Source organism: Leptonychotes weddellii, chromosome 14, assembly GCF_054177405.1.
Source record: "Leptonychotes weddellii isolate Sample4059 chromosome 14, ASM5417740v2, whole genome shotgun sequence".
NCBI lineage: Eukaryota > Metazoa > Chordata > Mammalia > Carnivora > Phocidae > Leptonychotes > Leptonychotes weddellii.
Window position 1 is genome coordinate 10,387,672 of NC_138382.1, and position 15,073 is coordinate 10,402,744.

Sequence of the window (15,073 nt, forward strand, 5' to 3'; positions counted from 1 at the left end):
GGGTCCTGGGATCAAGCCCCATGTCAGGATCGGAGCTGAGCAGGAGGTCTGCTTCTCCCTCTCCCTCTGCCCCTCCTCTGGCTCTCTCTCTGTGTCAAATAAAATCTTTTAAAAAAATAAAGTTGGAATGCATTCCAAACTAACTTTGAGGAATCCCTGCCATGTGGTACTGTAGGTATGAAAAGAGGCTGCATCTGTTTAACATTATTCTCTGCAATAGCAGAATTGACCTGTCCTACCACTGGGGCTCAATGCACTGGTACAGATACAGAGTTGTTAAAATACTGATATTTCTGTGCTGATTGGAAATGTGTTGTCACCTTGAGTTCCCCAGAACCCTGCCCCCTGAGTAGCCCCAGCCCCTTCCCTAGACTCCCAGGACGCAGGACTGCATTATGACTTTCCCAGATCCTGAGGGCTCCTTCTTCCATTAAAAAATAAAACAATATATATTGTACAACTGCAATGATATAAAGACAAATACAATCCAAGTTGGATCATATTCACTTTTGGTGGCAGGGGGTGGATTTAAAAGCTTATTAAAGAAATATATTTCTTAGGCTGTTTGTCTTCTTGCCTATTTATGACTATATTTAATTATATTCTATGTCCATGTTATATGACCATGTTATTGTTAACCCTCTTGAAATTATTACCAATGTACCAATGGGTGTTATTACACAAAACGAATGGGTGTTATTACACAAAACGAAAACATACTCATTTTTTGGGGGAAGTACTTTTGGACTCTTGTACCCTATTTTAAGCAAAAATTTCTATATAATAGCTATTGTTTATGAGATGTTTATGAATATTAAATGACCAGCAACATTTCCTGCTTAGCTATGAGTTTCTACCATTTAATAGAGTTAGTTTTTCAAAATGGCATCTGCATTTTTTATTATGGTAAAATATATGTAATATAAAATTTACTATTCAACTCTTGTTTAGTGTAGAATTAATGGCACTAATACCTTCACTTTGTTACTAGATTCATCTTGAAAATTCTGATTTTAAAAGAAATGAAACATTTTTCTGAGCCCTCAAAAGTACTGTGGGCTCTAGGCACTAAGCCTCCTGTGCCTCATGGTTGAGTGGGCCCAGCCTGAACCTTCTGGAAATTTAATACTTACCTAACCAGGGGCCTCTAGGACTTGCCCAGTCTGAGTGACTGTACTGATTGATAAATACTTTGAGTATCATCCCAGACCAAAATGCATCTTGGCTAGGAGTCAGAGGTGGACAGCAATCTTTAAGAGCCCTTTATTGTTCAGTTAGGCTCATTCACATGCAAGAAAACCCCCAAAGGGATTGGGGAATTGCCTTTAGTTTTCTGCTTCCTGGGAAGAGAGGTCTACCAGTGCTCTTAAAAAGAAGAGAAAGAAAAGAATGACTTGCTGAAAACATCCAAAAGCTAAGACAGTGAGTGAATCTAGAACAGGTTGGGGGCTCTGAAGGAAACATCATTTCTCTGAACTAAATTAGCTTTGGTTTTCTCTTCTTTTTAGAATCTTCTCTTTGTGTCTTTGTTCCATTCTGTGCCCCCATGATCTTCCATAATTTCATTCCAGTATACAGTCCTTTTCTTTTTCTGGTTCTCTTTTAAAAAATAATAGCATGCAAAGTTGTGTCATCTAAATTGGTCACATGGAATAATCATGTATAAACTTTTAGTCCAGAATGAAGTATACTTTTTAAACTAGGTAATGTCCCAGGTTTATGATGTGTTTTCATGACTTTTATTTTACTATTTTCCCTGAATCTTAATATATCTACTGTTTAATTTTCTCTTTTTTGTCCTGTTAATGTTCTAACTCAGTATCTGCTGACAAAAGAATGATGGCCATTTGCTGACTATCCTTGTTTATCTCATTACATTGACTATTGGCTAAAATGAGAAAGAGTTTTAGATTATTCTACAAATGAGGTAGGGGTGGGAGGTGAATTTGGAGAAGAAGGATGGGGTCATGTGGTTCTACCTAATATTTTTTGATTGAGGTCAGGATGTTCCAAAATACTGCTGTTAGCTAACCACAGGAATAGCCAGCCCTCTATTACTTGGGTTCAGAAGGAAATGGTGGCCTTCCTCAATCTAAAATAATGCCTGAAAGATCTCATTGTATGTTATACGTTTGTGCTGACCTTATACATAGACATATAGATTTGATGTTGTACGTTATAGGCCAAACAGTTCCAGTTCTGAGTCTTACAGCTGCCAGCATTCAGGAATCACATTTCCCAGGCCCCAATTTCAATTTTAGGACCTGCTGGCATTTCTTCATATAGCTCCACAGGGCTTTACAGCTTTCCCAGGTTGGGATACAAGAGGATTTACCTTATTTGGGGGACTGTATAGTTGCTAATAGTGAGAGGAAAGAAGGAAGGAAGGAAGGAAGGAAGGAAGGAAGGAAGGAAGGAAGGATCTCTCTCTCTCTGTCAGTATATATATGCAGTATATATATACACAGTTGACCCTTGAATAATGTGGGAGTTAGGGCCACTGACCCCCCCACAGTAAAAAATCCACATATAATTTCTGACTCACCAAAAACTTAACTACTAATAGCCTACAGTTGACCAGAAGCCTTAATGATGACATAAGCAGTTAACACACATTTTGTATGTGTATTATATGCTATATTATTACAATAAACTAAGCTAGAAAAAAATGTTATTAAAAATCATAGGAAGAGAAAATACAGTTACAATACTATACTGTATTTATTTTTAAAAAATCTATGTATAAATGGACCTGCACAGTTCAAACCCATATTGTTCAAGGGTCAACTATTGTCCCAGACATATAGAAATAGAACAAATAGGAGATAGAGATGATAGATAAGTAGACATCCTTCATATCTATCTATCTACCTACCTATCCATCCATCTGTCCATCTATCCCTTTATCTATCTATCTCTTATTGGTTCTGTTTCTCTGGAGAACTCTTAATAATATAGACAAAATGCTCTGTATGAGCTCGCTGGCTCTCAGATTTCACTATTTACATATTTGAGGTGATTTGTTTTTCTCTCATTGATCCTGTCCCATCCTAATAGTATTTATTTATGACCAAGAGATCTTTTTGATGAAGGACCTTGGCAAACATTTAATTTGAATGTACTTGAAAATTAGGAAATGAGTATTTTAACTCCTGCTCATCTTATGTACCACTTACAGTTGGGAAATTGTGGTCTTAATTCTCAGGAAACTCAGATTTTCAAGTGTTTTGTTGTTGTTGTATTGTTTTAGTAGAAAGAACCCTGTTTTCTGTAAAACTATGCCTTCATTTTATATATCCTTCTGAATCTAAGTAACTATGATCTTCTTTTGTTTCTGCGTCAAATCATAAAGCTTAGTTCTAATTTCTTTCTTTTAATTATGTTTAACTTCTACAATGAACATATTTGACTTTTGTAAAGAAGAAAAAAACTTTAAAAAATGAGAACCCTGGGCCTCAAATTTATAACTAGCCATACCATTATAAGTATAAAATAGTGGCAGGTGTCCTCACATAATGTAGACTGAGGAATAAAAAAAATGATATTTTTTTCTATGATTAAAATGATAGGACCAATCAAAATTTGTGCATAAAAAATAAAAAATGTGTCAATAGCTAAGGTTTAATACTGTATTGCTTATTTTTTGATGCTGGCCATTACTAAAGTTTATGTGATAATTGTTTAAAGTCAGCTTATTTTGTGAAGTGATTGTTCATATAGATCTCCATATTTTTCTTTGTGATGACCAGACTCAGTAATGATATAGATATTTATATTTATATCCATGGCCTAAACTTCCTTGCACTTCCCATTGACAATTTTCCTTTAGTTGAATACCTCTACTGGTTAGAAATGTTTTTCCTTTGTAAAATTTTATCAAATAAAAAGGTATAATAAATGTTTCTTAGATACATAACAAAAATATATCCAACTAGTGATAGTTTGTCATAGCTACATTTGCCATTTACTCTTAGGTCTATAATGGAATCCCTGGGAGAAGAAAATATCCAATAGAAATGAAATCATTTTTAAAGAAGTGAGGAAGTGAATGTCTGAGATACCTCTCCTCCATGATCCCTAGGGTTGGTAAAGTAGATTTGGCTGTATGGAAATTGTCCTTTTTCTCCCACATCACTCTGCATGTGTGTATAGAAGACAACCTCATTAGGGGACGACAGGTCTTCAGTCAAGTGCATATAACAGCTAAATAATTTTATACATTATGTATACTGAAAATAATGAAATGAAATCTCACAGTAATCTACCTGTATATTTATTTACTTTTACTCCATCCAATGTGACATTCACATAAATAAGCTTGCTGCCTCAAATACCTTTTTAAGACTAAATGAAGTACCCCAAATGAGCATACTTACAGGTATGCTAGGGAAGAATGGTCTTTGCTGTATGAATGTCAGGTGGCTAATAGCTATCTGTAATGGTGGACACAAGGTTAGTTCACAGTGACTAATTTGGCCAGGAAACATAACACATTGTGAATTTTTATGGATGATCTGGATGAAGGAATTGAGACTATGCTTTCAAATTATCGTATAATATTAAATTAGGCAGAGTTACTGATGTTTCAGAAAGCAGGCTGAAAACTGAAAATGACCTTGAAAAATAAAACTATAAAAAATAAAAGATCCCAAAGAAATAAAATGAAATCAAATAAGACTGAGTATAACCAAAACTGGGTGAGGACTGAATACAGTTGACTAAGAAACAGTCATGTCATTTTATTCCGAAGAAAGTTCAGGAGACAACTATGCTCAGAGTAAGAATATAGCACTCAGGGGGCCGTGGGGTTGGGGGTGGGGAGGGGATGGGGATTTAAGAACAGGATACCTGCCTCTTAAAGATACACTGATACATTTTATTGATATAGGTGGTAAAACCATAGGCTGTTTTGTCCTTCATAATGTCAGAAGGTCAAGTAGGGGCCCGCTCACTAAGAGGACACTCCTGTAACATCCTGACCATGTCTGTCCATGATTTGTTTAAAAGAAGAGGGAAGAGAAAGAGAAGAAAAGGAAGAAAGCTTTCTTAACCTTAAGGCAGATTTTCCCCATATTCTCTTGCTGCATCTTTAGTGCTATCTGTTTCTATAGAGCCTGTTTGCCCTCAGCATATCTTTCTCTGACATGCTTTTCCCATCTTTTATCAGGATGTTTCATTTGACTTCCTCTAGTTCCCTGAAACAGCACTGTTGTTTGATTTGTGTTTTGTCAGGTTTTTCCCTCTATGAAGTTTCTTTGGAAGTGGGCACTTTTTGGTTACCACTGCACTCCTCCACCTCCCTCGACCTTCAGAATCTATGACATTGCCCACTTCATACCTCTCCTTCTGTGCCCTTCATGGCTTCTTTATGGACCCAGCCATGAGCATCCATAGGACTTGGGATCCAGAACTCTCTGCTTCTCATTTTATGTAATCTCAGAGAATTCATTCACTCCCATGGTTCCTCAATCATCACCTTTTGGGGGTAATGTGTTTTATATAATTTCAAACTTACAGGAAAGTTGCAAGAATGGCACAAGGAGCTCTCATATAATCTTTACCCAGAGTCACCAATTGCTTACCATTTGAGAGTAGGCTTGAGACATTGAACTCCTTTGCCTGTAAATAGTTCAGTGTGTATTTCCTAAGAACAAGGACACATAGCTATGGTAATATTTTCAACCTCAGGAATAATTGATGCAGTCTAATTATGTAATTCACAGTTTGTATTCAAGTATCATCCGTGGTCCCAATACTGTTCCTTAGAGCTATTTTTCCCCAGCCAATGACTACTACTGTGCATAGGGCACTGACCTCTCCAGGCCATCTATCCCACAGCACCACCTTTCAAAGATTTTGTACTGATGTCCTCTCACATTTAAAACGTCTAAAATGTGACTCATCATTTCTCTTCTATAACAAATTCTCCCCCATCTCCATGTCTTTCCTATTCCATTTAGTGGTTTTAGGACTCTCCCAGCCATCCAGATTTGAAGCTATGGATCATCTTTGCTTCTTTATCTTCAGTTGGCCTGCTAGGTCCTCTAAGTTCTTCCTGTGAAATGTCTCTTCCAGTCTGGCTCTGTGTAAGCCATTGTGCACTGATACCCACCCATTCCACACCTCAGACAAAATTTTTCTGTGATCCTCATCTACCTGAAAGGCTCAGAAAAAGCTCATAGTGATTATCCCATCTTAAATAAACGTTGTCAGCACTCAGTGTCTGTGTAGCACCAGAACAGTGAACCAACCAACAACAACGTGTGGTGATTCACACAACTGCTTCTATGGACCATTTCTAAACATTTCTTCCCACTCCCACTAAATAAGTGTTGAACAGACATGTAAATATTATGTTAGGGTGTGGGAATACAACAACTGTCTGCAACTCACATATGCAGAGGAAAAGTGTCTAACTGATAACTGGCCTTCTTCTTGAGCCCACCACCAGTAGGAAAACACTAACCCTTCAGTCCATTTACAGCTTGGTCTGATTCCATAATTTAAATAGTTCCTATAGGAGGTGTTCAGTCTCCTTTAAAAAACTCTCATTTTCTCAGAGATCTTCCATCCATTGTTGGCAGAAAAGAACTAACATAGTAGAACTGAGCCTGTTATCTATTAAAAAGCCTGCTTGCTAGGTTGGCCCTTGGCTAGCATCTAGAAACTAGACTTGTGGGATTAGAATTCCCTAATGAGAGAGGCTCATTGCACCTAAACCGTTTGTGCGAACAATATGGTTCATGTTGAACTTGTGGGAGTCTGGAATTCTGGTATTGCAAGGCAACGAGTGCCTCTGTGACCAGCCCCCAAGAAAAAGCTTGGCACTGAGGCTCTAATGAGCTTCCCCAGTAAACAGCATTTCACAATTCTTTGCTGGGGAAATTAAGTGCATCCTGTGTGACTCACCAGGAGAGGACTCTTGGAAGTTTGCACCTGGCCTCCTCTGAACTTCAGCCCATGTGCCTTTCCCCTTGGCTGATTTTGCTTTGTATCCGTTTGCTGCAGTAAATCATAGCCACAAATACAACTATATGTTGAATCCTGTGAGTCTTCATAGCAAAATCATTGAATCTAGCGGTAATCTTGAGAAACCCCAACACATCCTACTTTTCTCCATGTGGCAGATTGTTATTTTTCCCAAATGGGTGCAGCACGTGTGGTCATCCCACGTACTCTTGCAATGTGATTTTGACACTCTTCCCATTGAGAGGCAGAGTCCTTATTGCCTCCACTAGAGCTGGGTGACCTGTGACTGCAGTAGAAATGATGCTATGTGAATTTGGAGGCCAGGTGATAAAAAGCAGTGTAGTTTCCTCCTGGTTCTCTCTGTGCCATTGTCATTCTCAGAACCCAGTCACCATGATGTGAGAAAACCCAAGCAGGCCCCTGGAGAGGACTTGGGTAGTTGTTCCAGTCAATAGCCCAGCTGAGGTCCCAGCAGACAGCCAGTATCAACCACCAACTGGAGTGAGGGATGTTTCTAACCCCAGCCTTCAAGTCACTCCCGGCTTTCAAGTCTTCTCCGCTGAAGCCTCAGACAATGTGGAACAGAGGGATGCTGTCTTTGTTATACCCCTCCCAAATTCCTGACCCAGAGAGTCTAGAAATGGGTATTGTTTTATACTGCTCTCTGTGGGTTGACCTGTTACACAGCAATAGTAACTATGACTCTAGGACGGCATCCAAGTATATGGAGAGAGGGAAGTGACTTACCATCCCGATGCCAGAGGGCAAGAGTAGGATTTTTGTGTGTGCTATTGTCTGCCTCTTCCGGACTCTGAGGTAATGTCCCTAGTTCACCCAGCTGCTCTTTTCCTTGCTGGCATTGGTGACTATGGTCTGTGGATGTTGAACTGTCAGTCTTTTTCTATTTCCCTCTCTTTCTCTCTGGGCTAGGTTGGAGCCCAGATGGCTTGCCTGGGATAACTCATCCTCATTTCCACTCCCATAGGTATTGTAGACCCAACAGAAGATTCCTATGCCTCTCATCAGCCCCAGCTCCAGTGTTTGGCTTTGCAGCTCCTGTTAGTAACCCCCTTGCAGACTTGCCACAGAATGCCAGAGGTGACTCAGAGTCTTCCTCTGCCTGAGCATGCTGCTCCACCAGCCTGGGTATTGTTGTACTCCAGACAAATGAAAGGGCAGCCTGAGATGCTCAGTTTCGAGTTTTCATGAGGGATGGGGGCCTCTTATGCCTTTCCGCCGTTACTCTCTTTTATCTCATACATTTCTCTCTGTCCAGGTGAGAGGGATTCTGGCTGATTAAAGTCTTGGAAAGGGAAAATTGGGAAATACATTGGCTCTTTCTGCCGTCCTTCTTTTCCCTTTTCCCTTATTTTCTCATTCCTGTAATTCCCCAAACAGACTCTTCCCTGTCTTCCTACTATCCATTCCAACTTTTGGTTAAGACTTAATGCAAAAGATATTTTTCCTACATATTGGGAGAACTCTATGATCTGAGGTCTTCCAGGTTTGGACATTGATATTCTAAAGTCCTCAAGACTGAGTTGGATTGCAAGGCTATTATCTTGCTAAAAAATCCTATTTTGCATGTTAGAAGCTGATAATTACTTTGCTTTTTGGTTGCCATTTTTTTTCTGAAACAAACTGTGATCTCACCTTGGGCAAATGGTTGGTTACACACAGAAAGGGCAAAACTGTTTGTCATTTGGAGATGATTACCCCCTGTATACTTGGTTTGAGTGGCACACCAAATTACTTGCTTGTTCAGGACTCCTACCATCTCAGTTTGGCTTGGGTCTGAGCTGCAGTCAATATTAAGGTCCTTGAGGGGCGCCTGGGTGGCTCAGTTGGTTAAGCGGCTGCCTTCAGCTCAGGTCATGATCCTAGAGTCCCACATCGGGCTCCCTGCTCAGCGGGGAGTCTGCTCCTCCCTCTAACCCTCCCCCCTCTTGTGCTCTCTCTCTCTCTCTCAAATAAATGAATAAAAACTTAAAAAAAATATTAAGGTCCTTCAGGGTGAATCTTGGTGCAGCTGCTTTATTCTATCTTGTGCCTTTTGTATTAAACTTTGAAAAACATGAAAAACATAGCCTGCTTCCTTAAAATAACTACGCCTTCTAGGTTCCTAATAGTTTGTTATTGTCCTGTTTTGTTTGTTCATCTATTCCATATTTGTGTCCTTCTAATTCCTGATTATATGTTTAGTCACAAATTTATTGTTTGCCTTTACTCCTACTTTATATATTTGTCTTACTTCCTAGTTTTTACCCATTTCTTTTTGCTCTGATTCTCAGTAACTCAGTGTTCCAACATTGCAGATTATTCAGGTACACATTAGTTAGGATGCTTTTAGTAGATTGTACAAACCCCAGCTCAAGTCAAGCCAGACAATAAAAGCAATTTATTGGTTCACATTTTTTTGAAAAGTCAGGTTTCAGGAAAGGAGTGATACAGCAATGTCATCATGCTTCTTACTGACTCTCAAATCTGCCTTTTATGGTGTTGATTTCATGCTAAACTGATTGGAGGAGGGCAACTAATAGAAATCTGGGCTAGATGCTTCCTCATTTATGTCCAACAATGGAAAAAGGGTTTCTTTCCTCCAAATCACTGAACAGAAGTCTTAGGCTTTACTTTGTTTGGGCAAACTCAAAACACATGTCTGACGTTGGATCAATCACTATCATTGAAAAAGGAGTGAGGGATTATTGTGATTGTCATAGGTTAGATTCTGCCCCTACAGTTTGGAGTGGGATCCATCTACCCACATTGCATGGCTGTCACACAATGCGAAATGGGAGAAGTAGATTCAGGGTGAGTTGGAGTCACGTCTTAAAGTTTGCATGAGCTGATGTCTTCCCAACTCAGTGTTCACTGACCTCACTTTGGTAGCTCGAAGTCAGCCATAGCAGGAGTATTTACACCACAGAAATTGGCAGATATCACAAATAAGTTGTGTGGGATTTTTTGGTGGGGAGCTGGCTTACCAATGCACCTCTGATAATGGGAGGGACTTAATCTCATGTGTGTTAATAGGAAACAGTCTCTTAACTAGTTTTCCTAACTTCAAGATTGCTTACCCCTACTATCCACTTTTAAAAAATGACAGCTTTACTAAGATAACTCACATGCCACAAAATTCACTCTTTTAAAGTGTACAATTGAGTGATTTTTGTATATCCATAGAGTCATACAGTCATCAGCACAATCAATTAGACAACATTTTCATCACCCCTAAAAAGAAACCACATATGTATTAATCAAGGTTCTCTACAGAGTGAAACCACATATATATATGCAGAGAGAGAGAGAATTATTGTAAGGAATTGGCTAATGCAATATGGAGGCTGAGAAGTCCCACAGTCTGCTGTCTGCAAGCTGCAAACCCAGGAGAGCTGGTGGTGTAATTCAGTCCCAGTCTAAAGGCCTGAGAACCATGAGTACCAAGAGCAGGATAAGATTAATGTCCAAGCTCAGGCAATCAGGCAGGAAGGGACTGAATTCTTACTTCCTCTGCCTTTTTCTTCCATTTCTTTTATTCCCTCAGCAGATTGGAAGGTGCCCACCTACCTCCATTGGGAAGAGCAAACTGCTTTACTGAGTCCACAGATTCAAATACTAATTTCATCTAGAAACACCCTTACAGGCACAACTCAGAAATAATGTTTAGCCAAATGTTTGGATGCCCCGTGATCTAGTCAAGTTGACACATAAAATTGGCCACCGCACCCATTAACAGTCTCTCCTCATTCTCCCCCTCCCCCTAGTCCCTTGCAAAGTTCCTTTCTGTCTCCGTGGACTTGCCTATTTTGGACATTCTGTAGAAGGAATCATACAATGTGTAGTCTTGTGGTTTAGTTTTTTTCACTTAGCCTGTTTTCGTGGTTCATCTATGCTACAGCATCTGTCAGTATTTTATTGCTTGTATTGCCAAATAGTATTTCACTGTGTGGATAGACCACATTTTGTTTATCCATATCAGTTGATGACATGTGAGTTCTTATTCTAATTCTAATTATAGTTCTGGAATCTGGTCCTTTCTACCTTCAGTCTTTAGTACCTTCTTGCTGCCAGAATCCTTTCTTTAAAAACATCACATTTAAGCTTGTCATTCACCTGATCAAAATAAATCATCCTTCCTGCCTAGGAGATGCTAGAGGAACACATCAACCCTGCATTTGACGCTTCCTTCAATTTGACGGAAGCTTGCCTAGGAATGAGCAGATCCTGCCTCCCTGTGAGCAGGCACGTTTGGCCAGTAATACTCAAATCTCATTGAAAGGGCCTCTACTGAACCAAAAACCAACATACAAGCCCCAAAGAAATTAGACCCTGACTATGAAAAACAAAAGCCCAAACTATAGAAAGTAACATGGATATAATGTAGTTTTAGGATTTTGTCATTTATTTCATCTCTTAATTATTGAGAATTTCATGGGGGTACTGGAGGGATAATAGATCTTACAATTAGATAGTTAGTTTGAAGTCCTGGCTAAGTTGTTTAATATTGACATTCTTTAAATCCTCTTTTTCTGAGATTTTAAGCAAATTGTCTTTTCTTATATGTAAAGTGGGAGTAATAATTCCTATGTCAGAGTTCTGCTATGGATTAAAAGATATAAACACTCAACTACCATGCCCAACCCATAATAGACACTCAGTAAATCCGTTGACCCTATTATTATTGTTATGGTTGAATATATGGTTAGATTTTTCAATTATTTTCAATAAGGCCAATCTAAGATTAGAACTATTTTGGTGTTCTTTCATTGTTTTATAGTTCTGGTGATTTAATTTCAATATTGTGTCAGTGCTTTAAAATTAGTACCAATTTTAAGCAGAAATTAGATAATCAGTTCAAGGGCTTTATGTTCCTTGTCTACCATTACCCTTGATGTAATCTGAGAGAATCAATATTTCCTTTGGGAAGTGGTCAATGAGAGTGTCTTGTTTTATCACAACAGAATCTTCTAAGAAGTGCTTTAAGGATAAATACTTTAAACATGATGCTGGGTTATCCTGAGGTCAATTTCTCGGAGGAATAAATCTTTGAGTTTGGCATTTACGACTTGATAGCAACTATGAAAGATACAACCTAAGATATTATTCTTTGGAATGATTATAATTTTTATTAACTTTAAAAAGGTGTTGAATGATAGTTAAATTATAATTGTTTTGGTCTTATGTAGGCGATCATAAAATTTAAGTTGTTCTTTGGGCCATGTATTTATGGTTTACAAAAGTTTTACATGTGTAACAATTTATCTTTTTAGTTTTATAAATAAAACAACCACGAACTAGAGGCTTCTTTCAGAATTAAATTATTTATAAATACTGTAGCCATTTTTTTCATTGAAGCATTTGTAATTTGATATATTAAGTTAATTGTGTGTAAATTAAACTTGGATCATAATAAGACTAACATATTGAAGATCAACTTCTAGAAATCACTTGTTTTTACATATCTTGGTCATTCAATATTATTTCTCTTTCTCCCCCCACCCAATAGGATTATCCTTGTCAAGATGATTATTCAGTAGTCCACAGAAAATGCCGTTCTCAGTTCACTGATCTTGATGGTTCCAAAAGATCTGGCATCAACACTTGGCATGACAAGAGTGGGATTTATGCTAATTCACGTGTAAAACGAAAACTCTACCCATTAACTGGTGGTCCTATTATCCCCTTTTAAAAGTAATCTATGGAATCAGATTCTCTAACCAATGAAAGAATAATGGAAATAACAGTTGATTTTTCTATCCTAATAAATGCAATGGAAATATTACTATAGTAGGTTCCTTCAAAAACAAAATCTTACATATTCTAGGCCAGCATATATATATGCTTTTCATTAGCTGCTCTGGTATTTTCCAAAGTTTAGTATGTATACCACCGAGAGTGTACAACACAATTCTTGATGGTACTTGGTGGAATTTTCTTTTATTTATAGGCTATGTATTTATTTCAAATTTTATTAGAAAAAAATGCATAAAGCTAGCATAAAGCTTATGATTGCTCAGGATATGGCTGATTAAAAAAATAAGCTACCTTACATTCTATTAAGTGAATAAAAATATAGGTGGCACTCAGATTTGACATGAAACTCATATGACTGCATTTTGGGCAACACTGGCCCTATGGTAGTGGGGAACGTGACTATTTATAGACTTTGATTTATTCGTAGTAGCTGAATGCAGTGTGGATTGTTTATCCAGCATAGCGTTTTTCCTTACTTAAGATAATACTTTTTGAGTCCGTGGATAGGAGAGATGTAGACAGACTCTTAGTGAAACATTACGGTTTGATGGGAAAATCCAGTCATCTAATGTTAGATTTAGAAGAGATCTTGGCAATTGTTCTGACTCACCATCCACTTTAAGGATGAGCAAATAGAAACCCGCAGAGGTTTAAGTAGGTTTTCCTCTTACATAAATAGCAGGCTCTAGATGATCTTTGAAGTGCATTTGACCTTTTCTTTCTTCTTTTTTTAAGATTTATTTATTTATTTGAGGGGGGATACGAGCAGAGGGAGAGAAAATCCCAAGCAGATTCTGTGTTCATGCAGGGCTCGATCCCATGACCCCGAGATCACAACCTCAGTCAAAACCAAGAGTCAGATGGTCAACTGACTGCGCCACCCAGGCGCCCCAGACCTTTCATTTCTTTTGAGGATATGGGTTTAATTATTTGGTTGGCCTAGGCTTAAATTTACTCTCATTATTTTTCTTTAAAAAATAAATTCATGAAATAGCATTTCATGATAAATGCTAATTTAGCATCGCCTCCAACTCCAGCAAAATATGGTAAAGACCATAAGCCTTGTGAGTGGAGAATTGATAATTAATAAAGAAAATGTGGATATACCAGGTAAGCATTCACCAGCAGAGTTTGACCATAATTTCTTGCTGCTTTAAAGTATTTGCCTGCACACACACACATGCTATATATACACACACACACATATATATGTATATATATATGCATAAATATGTATATTATATATAATGTTAATTCTTTTTCTTATTTTTAATTGAGGTATAGTTGACATACAATATTATATTAATTTCAGATGTGCAACATAGTGATCTGACAATTATATACATTATGATATGCTCACCATGATAAATGTAGTTACCATCAGTCATAAAAAAGAGTTACTACAGTATTTTTGGCCCTCTTCCCTATGTATTACTTGTCATTCCCATAACTTATTTATTTTATAATTAGAAGTTTGTACCTCTTAATCTCCTTCACCTACTTCACCTATTCTCCATGATTTCCCTCCCCTCTGGCAACCACCGGTTTGTTCTCTGTATTCATGAGTGTTTTTCTGTTTGTTTGTTCATTTGTTTTGTTTTTTAGTTTCCACATATAAGTAAAATCATATAGTATTTGCCTTTCTCTGTCTGACTTATTTCACTTAGCATAATGCCCACTAGATCCATCCATGTTGTTACGAATGGCAAGATTTCATTCTTTTTTTATGGCTGAGTAATATTCACTGTGTGTGTGTGTGTGTGTGTGTGTACCACATCTTCTTTATCCATTCATCTATCAGTGGACACTTAGGTTGCTTCCATATCTTGGCTATTACAATAATACTGCAATAAACATAGGGGTGCGTAAATCTTGTTGAATTGGTGTTTTCATTTTCTTTAGGTAGATACCCAGAATTAGGATTACTGAATTATATAGTATTTCTAGTATTTTAATTTTTGATTTCTTGAGGATATTCCATATTTTTTCCATAGTAACTATACCAATTTCCATTCCCCCCAACAGTACACAAGGGTTCCCGTTTCTCTCCATCCTCACCAACACTTGTTATATCTTATCTTTTCATGACTAGCCATTCTGACCAGTGTGAGGTAATATCTCATTGTGGTTTTGCTTTGCATTTCCTTGAGATTAATGATGTTGAGCATCTTTCCATGTTTCTGTTGCCCATCTGTATGTCTTCTTTTTTTAAAATTTTTTTATTGTTATGCTAATCACCATACATTACATCATTAGTTTTAGATGTAGTGTTCCATGATTCATTGTTTGTGCATAACACCCAGTGCTCCATGCAGAATGTGCCCTCTTTAATACCCATCACCAGGCTAAC

The 15,073-nt window shown here is 37.8% G+C and overlaps 1 protein-coding gene across 1 annotated transcript in view; it reads left to right on the forward strand.

The window, feature by feature from the left end:
• The window catches only part of CFAP95 (cilia and flagella associated protein 95), a 67,684-nt gene extending 54,933 nt beyond the window's left edge, over nt 1-12,751 (forward strand). Inside the window, exon 6 of the mRNA XM_006734223.3 lies at nt 12,476-12,751. Within this exon, the coding sequence (XP_006734286.3) occupies nt 12,476-12,658 (183 nt within the window). The 3' untranslated portion in view covers nt 12,659-12,751. The remainder of the gene's footprint in view (nt 1-12,475) is intronic.
• Nucleotides 12,752-15,073: the final 2,322 nt, after the last annotated feature.